The sequence below is a fragment of the Chiloscyllium plagiosum genome, chromosome 6, assembly GCF_004010195.1.
Source record: "Chiloscyllium plagiosum isolate BGI_BamShark_2017 chromosome 6, ASM401019v2, whole genome shotgun sequence".
NCBI lineage: Eukaryota > Metazoa > Chordata > Chondrichthyes > Orectolobiformes > Hemiscylliidae > Chiloscyllium > Chiloscyllium plagiosum.
Genome location: NC_057715.1, coordinates 65,504,411 through 65,518,847, shown reverse-complemented (window position 1 = coordinate 65,518,847; position 14,437 = coordinate 65,504,411). Strand labels below are relative to the sequence as shown.

At 40.1% G+C, this 14,437-nt stretch overlaps 1 protein-coding gene across 3 annotated transcripts in view; it reads left to right on the top strand.

The window, feature by feature from the left end:
• mfsd9 (major facilitator superfamily domain containing 9) overlaps positions 1-1,947 on the top strand; it is a 29,197-nt gene extending 27,250 nt beyond the window's left edge. For all 3 annotated transcript variants that reach the window (XM_043691736.1, XM_043691738.1, XM_043691737.1), the window contains one exon: positions 988-1,947. In XM_043691736.1, coding sequence (XP_043547671.1) covers positions 988-1,802 — 815 coding nt within the window. In that variant the 3' untranslated portion in view covers positions 1,803-1,947. The remainder of the gene's footprint in view (positions 1-987) is intronic.
• Positions 1,948-14,437: the final 12,490 nt, after the last annotated feature.

The following is a 14,437-nucleotide window of genomic DNA, read 5'->3' as shown; positions in this document are numbered from 1 at the left end:
ACAACATCTTTCCGATAGGAAGGAGACCAGAATTGCACACAATATTCCAACAGTGGCCTCACCAATGTCCTGTGCAGCCACAACATGACCTCCCAACTCCTGTACTCAATACTCTGACCAATAAAGGAAAGCATACCAAACGCCTTCTTCACTATCCTATCTACCTGCGACTCCACTTTCAAGGAGCTATGAACCTGGACTCCAACGTCTCTTTGTTCAGCAATAGTCCCTAGGACCTTACCATGAAGTGTATAAGTCCTGCTAAGATTTGCTTTCCCAAAATGCAGCACCTCACATTTATCTGAATTAAACTCCATCTGTCACTTCTCAGCCCATTGGCCCATCTGGTCCAGATCCTGTTGTAATCTGAGGTATTCTTGCTTAGCTGTAATCTGTTTTCTATCATCCAATTCATTTAAATATGATACATTTCCTATAATAATACCAATACAAACAGGATATATTGGTGTCAGTTTTCTAGTAGCTGAACAATATCAGATTTGAAACGATAAATCCTCTTTTATTATAAGGCTCAGCTCTATTAATCCAGCTTCTACATTGACTTCGAAGCAGTGTTTCGCTCAACCTACTCAAAGTCAGGATCCAGAACATTCTCAAAGCAACTATTGACAGACTGAAACCCCTCCCATAATAGCTTTCTTTGACTTCATCAATGTTTGACTCAGGGTAAGCTTGGAGCTGCCAAACCCTTATTGACTGCTTGGTTTGAGCCTTCCACCTTCTCGCCTAATCTGTTATCAGACTTTATTCTTGGAATCTCAGAGTTGTTACCTGCCTTAATCTTGCCTTGACCTGACCTTCCCATAATGTTCACTCCTTGTTCACCAGCTTGTGCTATGGTCCCTGTCACCATGAGGTACTTAGGGAATAATGTAGACATATACATTGTAGTTAAATACCATTATCAGAGATTGTATTGCATTGTGTGGTGTAGACTTTTTTTTAAACGATGTTTTATTATTATAGGTGTTGTCTGGAGGTTACCGTACAAAGCATGGCTGTATACTCCAATGAAAGAACTGCACTTAACAACAGAAGTGAATTGTGAGACCAAGTGCACTACTTCACAAAAGGAAAAAGTTAAAAATAGCACTACTGAACCAATGGTTACAACAACCAATGGAGTTACAAGACACAAAGCATCAAGTTCTGTCTGGAATCAGTGTATGTTGGTGGGAGAAAATATAAAAAGATTAATTTATTCTAATCTGTGGGATGTTTTCCTGGTAAGATTTCTTATGGCTCTAGCTAATCTTCTGTATTACAGCAATTTTTTTCTTGCTGTTGAAGAAAGATTTAACGTGCCACCCAGACTAATAGGATATCTCATCAGCTACGGTGGAATAATTGGAGCCCTATCAGGTTTGATAGCTGGTTCTGTCATCAGATTCTATCATCGCAAAATGACCTTACTGCTGTTACATTCAGGCATCCTCACATGCTGCATGATGGTGATGTACTCTGTTGCAGCTTCCATACAGGTAGTTGTACTGTGCTCAACTGTTTTAGGGTTTTCAACCACTATTGGCCGTGTGTGCATCACTGACATGGAACTGAGCCAAGGCGGGCAACAGGCTAGAGGGACGATGATAGGAGCTGGACAATCAGTCACTGCTATTGCACGTATACTTGCCCCATTGTTTTCTGGGATTGTTCAGGAATTCAGTGTGTGCGGTCCACCAAGACTTGGTGCTGCCTTAGCTTTAATGGCCATCCTCCTTATGGCATCGACACATTCAAAACTCAATAAACCCACAGAGGCTAAAGTGAAGTTACATTAAGGGATTGCAGAACATATCATGAAGTAATGTGACCTTTTTGAAAAAAACCGTCAAAAAGATGTAATATTTCATTTACTTTATAAAATTGGATGATGTTTTTTATTCCTTGTTTTCCTTGGTATTAAAGCATTTACTTTTTGGTGCATTCTACTTCCATTGATGCTGGTGTCTCTGCTACCTCTCGGGCAGGAGTTTTGATAGTGGACGTCAGCAAGCAGTGTTGCCATGATGGTGAGAACAGATTATCGCAATTAAAAACAAAGTGCTGGAGAAACTCAACAGGTCTGGCAGCATCTGTGGACAGAAAAACGGAGTCTCAAGTCCAACATGACTCTTCTTCAACCTGACCTAATCTTGACCACAAATTCTCCACCACTCTCCTTCCTACCGCCAAGTCCCACTTTAATTTGATCAGGAGTGAGGATGCTTGCTGATTTTACCCTCTGAAAGCTGCAAGTTCTGAAGCTTGTTTTAGTGTCTTAACTATTGGCTTAACCCATCAGAAAACTCAACAGAGAGCTGGGAATCAAACCATTAATGTCATGGTTTTAATGGCTAAGTTGCACACCACATAAGTTTTCTGAGTCACTCAGGGGAGGGGAGATTCCCCCAGATGCAGTGCAAAGACAGACATGTAATGTGAGGTATGGGGATGCACTATGCAAAAAGCCTGTTTCGGTGCTCCAGCACTTTGTTCCAGGTGTTTTGAAAAAAAAAATTAAAGCAAAAAACCCTCCAGCCCACAAACCTCCACTTTACAAGCCCTGTCCATGCTAAATTATGCCACCACCTTGGTTCCACTTACTTCTGTCGCCCTTTCTAGTTCCTATGTCAACTTATTGCCAAACACCCCCTGGTGTTACACTGCTTGCCAATTCACCCAGTGTTAACTATAGGCAGACTAGGTAGTGAAAATAAATAATATTCTTGAGCATCCATTGAGCTTTAAAAAAACTTCTCAATTTCAATAATAACTTTACTACATTTAACTTCCTTTAACCCTTATGAAAATAAGCATTTGTGTTTTATAAAACCTCAGATCATAATCTTTGTAAGCTCATAGAACTGTCAAACTGTGAACCAGCTGGCATACCATTGTGATAATAATTGGTTTTGAAATCAGTCATAGAGCACTAATCTAATGAAGATCATCTAGTTTATGTCAACGGATAGCGTTTGCTATTTCACTTCACTTCAGACAGATTTTTCAAATATTTATGGGGAAGATTTAAATCTCTTGACAACTTCCTTGAGAACACCCTTCACAGCACCAATTAGCTTGACAATTCCAATGTGTTTATCCACTAACTATCCAAAGGATACTTACCCTCTCCTAAAGGACACTTGACTTCTCCCAGAGGTGTCTGGGTTCCATATTCAAAAGGATATTTTGTCTGCGTAGGTTTCCTTCAGGTGCTCCGGTTACCTCCCACAATCTAAAGATGTGCAGGTTAGGTGAATTGGCCATGCTAAATTGCCCATAGTGTTCAGGGATGTGTAGGTTAGATGCATTAGTCAGAGGTAAATGTCGAGTTTTAGGGTAGGGGAATGGGTTACTCTTTGGAGGGTCGGTGTGGACTTGTTGGGCCACATGGCCTGTTTCCACACTTTAGGGATTCTATGATTCTCTGATTCTGGTTACCTAATAACCAAGCCAGCGGTGTATCACTTCTATTAGACAGTGGATGCATGTGGATGACTGATAAAGACATTCAAAGAGCTTCTGATAGTCAGCATCTTGTTGCACAGTTGAAGAACATGTATGTAGGGAGGATACTCAATCACCCACTGCTCACTACACTATATCTCAACAAGGGGCATTGCCTTTAGAAGACAGAAATTTGCACAATGAATATTTATTACTTTCTGATATATTTGAATTTTACGTATTGTCTGTACTTCCTGTATTTATAAAATGGCAACAACTGTGTTAGTTTTATTTTGTAACGTAAGTATGAGAAATCTATTTATTGTGTCAACACTATGTTTCCGAACTGAAGAATAAATCCTCATTTATATGTTGTCACATCCCAAAGACACTTGTTACTCATTGGGTTCGACTTTTTGCGAAGAGTAATCACTATTGCATAAATAAGGTGGCTCTTCTGGCAGTATATTCCAAAGTATCATCCATTTTGCAAATCTTGCTCTATATCTCTTAATTTTCACTGTCTGTCCACACTATCTCTTCAACCACAAGACATCTCATTTAACTGTTTACCATACCAATTCTGGTCTTGCTGTTGTATAATTCCTTAGCCCTGCTAACATTGGGCCTAAGGTATTACTAGATTCTGGATTAGTGGTGCTGGAAGAGCACAGCAATTCAGGCAGCATCCGAGGAGCAGTAAAATCGACGTTTTGGGCAAAAGCCCTTTACCTAGTTTTTACCTAAGGTATTACTACCCACCCAGCCAGCCATCCACCCTCTCACCCCCACACTTCCTGAGATCTGAACTTTTGCTTGCTCACACCTAAACTGCTCATTTCAATGAGCTTTTACCACTCACTCTTCACTGCCCTGCATCACATCTGTTTAGTATTTTTCTCTGACAAAACCATAACTGAGAAGATTTATTTTCAACAGTTCATCAGAATTTTGTTTCTTTGTCCTGTCATCACCAGAAACCTTCTCCCCATTGGTCTCACACCTTATTACTTACCTCACCCTAGCCCATCCTTCTACCTCGGTTTAGATCAGAGTGGCGCTGGAAAAAGCACAGTAGGTCAGGCAGTATCCAATGAGCAGGAAATTCGACGTTTTGGGCAAAAGCCCTTCATCAGGAATAGAGGCAGGAAGCCTCCAGGGTGGCAGGAAGCCCCCAGGGTGGAGAGATAAATGGGGGGGGGGGGGTGATGATGCTGGGAAGAGGGTAGCAAAGAGTACAATAGGTGAATGGGAGTGGGGATGGAGGAGATAGGTCAGAGGGGAAGGTGGAGTGGATAGGTGGAAGGGAGATTGGCAGGTAGGACAGGTCATGAGGATGGTGCTGAGTTGGAAGGTTGGAACTGAGGTAAGGTAGGGGGCAGGGAAATGAGGAAACTGGTGAAACCTTCTACCTCGAGCAACCCTTTCTTTCCTGCAGTATTATAGAGTCATAGCATCACAAAGCCCGGCAACAAACCCTTCTGCCCAACCAGTCCATGCCAAACATACTCCTAAACTAAACTAATCCTACATGGCCCATGTCCCTCCAAACCTTTCCTATTCATGTGCATAGCCAAATGTCTTTTAAACAATGTAATTGTATCCACATCCACCACTTCCTCAAGAAGTTCATTTCACACACAAAATATCCTTTGTGTAAAATATTTGTCCCTCATGTCATTTTTAAATCTCTCTCCTCTCCTCCTTAAAATTGTGCCTCTTTGTCTTGAAACCCCCCCATCCTAAGGAAAAGACAACTACCATTCACTGTCTACAGCCCTCAATATTTTATAAACATATATAAAATCTTCTGTCAACCTCCTACACTCCAGTGAAAGAAGTCTGAGCCTATCTAGCCTTTCTTTATAACTCAAACCTTCCATACCCAGCAACATCCTCCCCGAACCCTCTCAAGTTTAACAATATCCTTCCTATAACTGGGTGACCAGAACTGGATACGGTATTCCAGAACAGGCCTCACCAATGTCCTGTACAACCTCAACATGACTTCCTAACTCCTATGCTCAAAGGACTGAGCAATGAAGGCAAGCATGCCTTCTTAACCACCCTGTATATTTGTGACACAAACTTCATATGTACCTGAACTCCTAGGTCCCTCTGTTCTACAACAATTCTCAAGGCCCTACCATTAAATGTATAAATGTACATTGTTTCCACATTCCTTACACTGGGGGAGGGCTGTTGCTGGTTAGCTCAGTTGACATGACAGGAATCACATGGCTCAAATTAGTATCAGCAACATGGTTCAATCCCTGTTCTGGCTGAGGTAGATTCAGGACCGTTCTTCCTCACCGTATCTAATGGAAACCATAGTATTTTGCTATAGTTGCAAAAAGCATTGTATAACTCCCAAGGCATTTATTTTGTATTTTAAGATATCTATCACATCTTTAATGGATGAAAAACATTGTTTCCTTTAACTATAAAGTATCATATTTGTTTTTGATTTAGTTTCTTTTTGAAGGGTTAAGAAATTTTCAAAATAGCCAGTTTGATACATAACCAAAGGTTACACTGGAAATTTTCCACAATTTTCATAGCATTCCCTAAAGCAGAAAAATAGACCTATTCAAATATTAGCATTCTGAGGATATTCAGAGCCAACAAGGTGATAAATGAAGTATAAAGTAGATCAGTTGAGATCATTCAATTTGTTAATAAGAGTAGATTTTTTTTAAAAGGTGTCAACTGTTGATGTTAAGAGAAACTTGGGTCTACTTGCACCAAAAAATAATGTTAACCTACAGGGGGCAGCAAGCAATTGGGTAAGTAAATGACGTTTTAGCGAGGGGATCCAAGTACAAAAGTGAGAAAGTCTTGTTACAATTGGTGCAGAGCTTTGGTGACAACTGAAGAAGTACTGTGTGCAGCTTAGGTGTCTGTACTTATAAAGCATATAGTTCCTTTGGAAGTGAGAGAGTAAAGGTTCATTGATTGATTTCTGATGTGAAATGATTGTCCTTTAATGATAGACCAGGCTGTGGACTTCGAAATTTTGAGAGATGATCTCAGTGAAACATGCAAGCTTCTGAAAAGTTTGGAAGCCAGTTGTTTTCACTTATCTGGTAATCTTGAACATAGTTGAGAGTGTGGTGCTGGAAAAGCACAGCAGGTCAGGCAGCATCTGAGGAGTAGGGGAATCGACATTTCGGGTATAAGCCCTTCATCAGGAATGAGGCTTGTGGTCTCCCCTTAGCCCCTGGCCTGATGGAGGGCTTATGCCCGAAACGTCGATTCTCCTGCTCCTCGGATGCTGCCTGACTTGCTGTGCTTTTCCAGCACCATACTCATGGCTCTATCTCCAACATCTGCAGTCCTCACTTTCTCCTGATCTTGAATATAGTCATGGACTAAAGTGAAAAGTTCACTTCTTTAGGATTGGGATGAGAAGAAATGTGAATTTTCTACCACAGAAGATTGCAGATGCTCCAATTGTTGAGTATATTCAAGATAGGATAGAAAGCTTTGTGGTGTCTCAGAAATTAAGACATATTGATAGTGCAAGGGAAACTGAACTTGAAGCAAATGATCAGCCCTGATCTTACTGAATGAAAGTAAAGGCTACAGCAGCCAGAAGATTTACTCCTGCTCCTATTGTTATGTCCTTACTTAAATTTCCAATCACTGAATCTTTAATAGAATTGTATTGCCTTGGGGGAAAAAGCAAATTGGCACTAAATTGAATTTTATTTTTACAAAACTTGCCCAAGCTATTTGAATGTCTCATTCTTTTAAAGGGTAAAGTTGCCATAGTCTACCAGACCATAGGCTGCTCTCTTGTTAAAGAGAGACAACTGGTCATGATCTAACAATAGCATCACCACACCTCAGGCAAGAGGAGAGTTGAAATCAAGAGTCCTTCATGGTAACCTCAGCCAGCCATTGGCATCACTCACCAGCCATTCAGCCACCTGAGCTAACTGGGTAATGTTGCTCAATTCCTGTCAGAACATTATACAGTAGTGTTTACAAAAGGAATGTGAAAGTACTGGTTATTTGAATTTGGCTTGGCAGTTGTTCACATATTATCGAGTAATTTTTTTTGTAAAACTTGGTTTTCAATCTTATCTTTAAATATCTTGTAAGTTATTGATATGTTCATTGAGGCTAATAAAACTGCTATCTGAATTAACTAATTTTTTGGGATGCAGTTGAAAGTTTCAGTGGTTTACTGCCCAAGGTTTGATGAATTGCTGCATTATATATCGTTAGTGCATCCTATCACAACACTGGCAGTGGCAGGACAAGAAGAAATCAAATTGGTTCATTAGAGCATTAATCAATCGTTCGCATTATTGTGGATTGTGTCAAGTTCTCTGAGATTTGTTGTGGCTGAAACCAGCCAGGTAGTTTAAGGGAGGTCCATTGCCTCAATTAAGTTGAGCCATGCAAATACTACAAGGGTGAGAGGTCAGGAAAGGAGGTCCAGAAAATGTCACCTCTTCCTTATGGTGGTGGCTTATCATTCTCTGTATGATATTGTTACAACTAGTCCAGTTAAGCTTCTAGTTGATAGTGAAACCAGAATATTAATGATGGGTATCTGTGATGGTGTAACAATTAGAAGTGGTTGGACATTGTTTTAATAGATATGATTACTGGCACTCTTGACAGACAGTAGGTAGCTAACATTTGTGCCGCATAAGTCAGGGTATTGACTCAGCCACGGTATTTCCAAATGAGTTAAAGAGTCAAATATTGTATAGTTGTGGTGAATATTCCCAATGAGGATACGGCATGGGAAAAGACACTAAAAATAAAACAGCTGGAAATAGATACCCCAAGGGTGCAATTATAAGGAATCTGGTGAAACAATGGTCAGTCTATGATAATTGTAGCTACATCCCCCTGTACAAAACCAGATTTCATTCGCTGCATTAATTTTCTTATTGCTTTGCTTGTTAGGGCTGTTTACAATCAACTTCTGCCTTATATTGAAGCTATTTAATCTGGCTACCCCTCTCCAGTACCACACTTCTATAGTGACTAACCCTTTCCTTGGCCACTTTTGATTACTCCTCTCTATCCACCTAGTGTCCATTTCTGGACCAAGGTTGTGATGAGGTCAGATGCCAGATGCTTGTAATTAAATTTTAAATAGGCATGAGGCAGCCTGGTATTAATAAGTAACTGTTACTTGCACTATTGATTATACCTTCCATTCCATTGCTAATTTAAGCAGGCCAATGGCATGGTAATTGGCTGCATTAAATTTGACCTGACACCCATGCAATTTTCCATGTCATTCCATAACCGTCAGTATCATACTGGTGAGTTTAGATGTGCAGGGTTTCAGCATTATGGCTATGCTGTTGCTCTAGGGAGCTCTTGTGGCACAGTAGTACATAGGAACATGAGAACGAGGTGCAGGAGTAGGCTATCTGACCCTTTGAGCCTGTTCCACCGTTCTGTAAGATCATGGCTGATCTTTTGTTGCCTCAGCTCCACTTACCTGCCCTTTCACCATAATTTTTTGAACAGTAAGGAAATTAAGGATTATCTACCTTAGCTTTAAGTACATTCAATAAGGAAGCCTCAACCACTTCACTGGGCAAGGAATTCCACAGATTCACAACCCTCTGGGTGAAGAAGTTCCTTCTTAATTCAGTCCTAAATCTGTTCCCCCTAATTTTGAGGCTTTGCCCTCTTGTCCTAGTTTCACCCAACAGTGGAATCATCCTCTGTACTTTTATCTATTCCCTTCATAATTTTATATATTTTATTAGACTCCCCCCTTATTCTTCTAACGGCCAATGAATATAATCCCAGTCGATTCAGTCTCTCCTCTTAAGCCAACACCCCTCAACTCCAGAGTCAACCTAGTGAACCTCCTCTGCACCCCCTTTAGTGCCAGTACATCCTTTCTCAAATAAGGAGAGCAAATTGCACCCAGTAATCCAGGTTTGGCCTCACCAGCACCCTATACAGCTGTACCATAACCTCCCTGCTTTGAAACTCAATCCCTTTAGCAATGAAGGACAAAGTTCCATTTGCCTTCCTAATTACCTGTTGCACCTGCAGACCAACCTTATGTGATTCACATGCAAGGATATCCAGGTCCCTCTGCACAGCAACATCCTGTAATGTTTTACCATTCAAATGATAGACCTTTTTACTGTTAGTCCTACCAAAATGGATGATTTCACATTTATTAACATTGTACTCTATCTTCCAACCTTTGCCCACTCAGTTGAAGTATCTGTGTCCCTCTGCAAAGTTTCACAGTCCTCTGCACACTTTGCTCTATCACTCATCTTAGTGTTATCCGCAAACGTTGATGCACTACACATGGTGCCCATCTCCAAATCATTTATGTAAATTGTGAATAATTGCAGTCCCAACTGATCCCTGAGGCACACCACTAATCACTGATCACCAACCAAAAAAATCACTCATTTATCCCCACTCTTTGCTTCCTGTTATCCATGCTAACACATTACCCGTAACACCATGCATCTTTATCTTATGCAGCAGCCTTTTGTGCGGTACCTTGTCGAATGTCTTTTGGAAATCTAGATACACATCTACTGGGTCCCTGTTGTCCACCGCGCTCCTAATGTCTTCTTTGAATTCCAGTTATTAGTCAAACATGACCTGCCTTTCATGAACCCATACTGCAGCTGCCTATTGGGACAATTTATATCTAGATGTCTTGCTATTTCTTTCAGTGCCCCCACTCTGAGCCATTTGGCCTGGGATCAAGTCCCCCCGCTACAGAGATGTGAAATAACATTTCTGAATAGGTTGATTAGAAAAGAGATCCAAGCCCGTCCTCTGTTGAACAGACGCAGGTACTTTTCATCCTGGCCTGCTGATAGAGATTGTAGGAGCAGTTAGCAACGGTTAAGATACTGCTAGACCTGCTGGGTTTCATTAGCAATTTTTGTTTGTTGGAGATCACCTGTATGTGTAATTTTGTTTAACATGCTACTTTTGGCTGAAGAAACTCACCACTTTTACACTGAGTCTTTTACACTCACAATGGTTTTTACCATATTTAAGGAAGGGGATATTCATGAAGGATACTTTCATTAAGTGTCTGATTGTGCACAACTGTTTTGAACTGAATGTCATTGGGTTTACAAAAGCACCAGTTTTGTGGCTCGTGACATTTCTTCTCTATTTCAATCCGAATTTCAAAGGGGACAAGGGTGCAGTGGTTTTGTCCCTACCCCAGGGCTAGAAGGCCCAGGTTAAGTCTGAGCTGCTGCAGGGGCATGGTAAGGTGCCCAAAAAGGTTGATGGTTGAATTATTTCCAGAAAATTATTTTTCATCAAATAGCTACTAAAAAGGGATTAAAAATTGCATTTCCTGCTTGTTAGTGAGTCAGGTTGCTGAGTGGATGGTCACTACTCAACAGAAATTGCTGGATCTTTCTAGGCTTTCGTTTACCAAACTAATAAAATTAATGGTTCTCCCAATAGCAATTGCCTCAAAGTCACAAAGCTTACCAGCTGCAAAGGTGTATAGATTCCATGAAAGGGCTTGTGACACAGTGGTAGTATTCCTAGCTCTGAACCAGAAGGCTTGGGTTCAAGTCTCACCTGCTCCAGAGGGATCATGACACATCTGTGCAGGTTGATTTAACATTATCTACATTCCTGGTTAAATACTACAGGCTGGAAAATAAACAAAGTTTCAGAATTACTCTGAGAAGTTCCAGTGCTGAAAAACTAGTTAAAGAAGAAAACTGCTTTAAAATGAATTTACTTTATGAAATACATTCACGTTGATGTTGCAAAGTCAGATAACTAATAATTAAAATGTAGATTGCAGCTTTAAGTTACTCTGGTAATTAATAACAATTGTATTCACAGAACTGACAATTCAAACTTGTATTTTTATTAATACAAAATTTAGTTAATTTTGTTTTGGTTAATTACGTATCAAATATGACAGCCAAGACTAGCAATCAACCTGCAACATGAAACAAATACTCCTATAATAAGGAAATATTAGCAAACTGTTTTTGTCTCTTAAAGCTTAATTTCAACATCAATTGTTTTATTCAGTTCTGGGATGTGGGCATCACAGGTTGGGCCAGCAGTTCTTGCCTTTCCTAGCTGCCTCAGGTGATGGTGGTGAGCTGTCTTCTTGAAACACGACAGTCCATGTGTTGCAGCTGGACCCACAATAACATTGGAGGAATTCCAGAATTCACTAGCCCCCAATTGCTACTGAGCCGGCTTTGCAGTGTTCAGGTTTCAGCTGTGTCAGTTCAGTGCCTAAGATAATAAACAGATGCTCACTCTCTTTTTCCTTTCTAGCAGTTGATGTAACTGAATGGCTTGCTAGGCCATGTCAGCAGGCAGGTAAGAGTCATCCATATTGCCATGAACATGGAGTCACATATCAGCCAGAGCATGTAAGTACATCAGTTTTCTTCCCTAAAGGTTAGTGAACCAGATATGTTTTTCTGACAATCAACATTAGTCTGTTAGTTACAGATTTAGCACCAGAATGGGTGTTACCTGTGTCTGTGGATTTATAATCAAGCAATAATACCAGAAACTAACCACCTTCCCACACAAGGCTAAATCTCGTTGATGGTAAAAAGCATTTCAAACCTGGTAGGACATATGCAGAAAGAAGTTTGAGCTACAGACTTCATACAATATGAGCAATATTTGGACAGTTGCAGATTGTATTACATAATCCCAGAGGGTTCAGCCTGACAGTGAATGGCCATTGGAGGTTCCAGGAGTAAAAACTGAAATCCCTGGTGGGCAACAGAAAACTTCTCAAAAACAAAATGTGCATTTCCAATGTTGTAAAGCTAGAATTAAGCAAAGTAGGTGGAGCTCAAATTACATTGAGTTGATATAGCAGGTGGACCTCACCTACAGCGACAGTTGGAAAACAAAGCAAAGCAATCTGAGGTCACAGACTGCAAATGCCATAAGGCCAGAATTATAGTGACAATGGGGTGGTTCGAAAGCCTGAGCAAACTAGATCTAACAGCTGGAGGAAGTTGGGACACAAATTAGGTTGTAAAAGAAAAGTAAATGTTTTCTTAAACATAGGCAAATCTACTACAAAGTAACATTTACTTAACTGCAGACAGTGGGACTCATCCAGGAAAATACTGTAAATACACAACCTGCCAGTCTCTTTGTTCCCTGCTTCCATTTAATCAAAGTGGTGCACGATAAAGGAATTGTACATTGGACCTGTAAAGTGATGTGACAAAATCATGTGCATGTCCACTAGGGATTTCAACTTCATACACGGAACCTTCAATGGCCATTTGCTGTCAGATTGAACCTCCCTCTGAGATCATCTACACCTAATACAATTTATAACTGTCCAAATGTTGCTCAGATCATAGTAAGTCTGTAGCTCATACTTGCTTCTGAATGTCTCCTACCAGTTTTGAAATGCTTTTTACCGACGACTGGATTTGGCCTTGTGGAGTCTTGCAATGATCTTGAAAATTCATCTCTTTCAGTTGCTGTCAGTCTGCACGAGCAACTTCCACTGTTAGTTGTACGATGAAATGATGTCCACTGCTGACACTATGTTGCACGATGGATACTCAATAGCCTTCATCTAGTTGGAAATTTCATCTTGTAGATTTTGTGATTTTATAAACATCAGAACTTTAATAACTGTATGTGGATTGAAAGAATAAACTGCTACACACAAAGGGACCAGCAATAACTCTGTCTGGAATAAGCTATTATATAGGGGATTGAAAACAATTAGCCATGCCTGGAAAGCAAAGGAGGTGGTAAGGGTACATAAACAAAACTATTCGACATCTGGTTGAGGATTTATGTCACTAGGACAAATGACTGCCCTGTAGAAGAATTTAAGAAGTTAATTCAAAATAGGTTAGGTCTTCAAACAGACAGTTAAGGCTAAATGTAACAAGGAACAGAAGAGTTACTTCTGATAAGGAAGCAAGCTGCAGACTCAATGGCCAGAAATGTAATCAATATTTTAGATGAAAGAATCTAAATCACTAATAACCATGGACCTGAAGGACAAAAAAACTAAGAATTCAACATCAAAAATTTCATCAGCAGAACTTCGAAAAACACTTCACAAGGATCAAAGCCTGGACTAAATTCCACCTTTAATCAGGTAATAGATGAATTAAGTTGTGTGCTTAACTTGCTTACTTGAGGGATCTTACTTTGGATGCTACACACAATAAATTTTAAATAAATGTTTCAGTATTTGATTGAGAGATTTCTTCATAAGTAGCCGAATTAAAAAGGAAGCTTATGGTGATTTACCCACAATAATTTGATGCCACCATCCTCTTCCTGGCTGATGCACAGCATCTGGCTGATCTCGCACAGTGGAGGAAAGCAACTTGGTAGACTGAGAACAGCCTGTTACCTTCAGCAAGATAATGATTGGTCAGAATGACATTACGTACAAGTTACATTTGGCTTGGTAGTTTTTGTAACAAAGTCTGTGAGGGAGACATCAGTGTTAGCTGTTACTTCTTGAAGGTCCAAAGATCTTCTCCCACCAAGTCCGACTTGATTTAAGGGATTAATGCTGAGGTGTGCATTCAAAGCCTAGCACACTTCTATGCAATGGGATTGTAAAGTACTGAATAGGATGCTGGAAGGAATTTAAATTGAGGAACGAATCCTAGTTGAGCAAAGTAGAGATACACAAAGTATGTGAGAAGATAATGGTCATAATATTGCTGGAGGATTCCAGATGGATAATTAATTAGTGTGTTTGTATTAAAAAGAGATCAAATTATCCTTCATTTCCTCAAGCCAACAACTTCATAGTCAACATTGATTCAACCAGAAGTACTTCTCTCCAAATTAAAGACCGTGGATTTATATCCCACTTAAAAACCCATGTACCAAAAATCCAGGCTACCTCTCCAGTGCAGCACTGAGAGATTGGTGCACTGTTGGAGATGGTGTCTTCTTGTTGAAACATTGATTTATAGCCCTGCTTTCTCACAGATGTTAAAAATGTGCCAAAACGTTT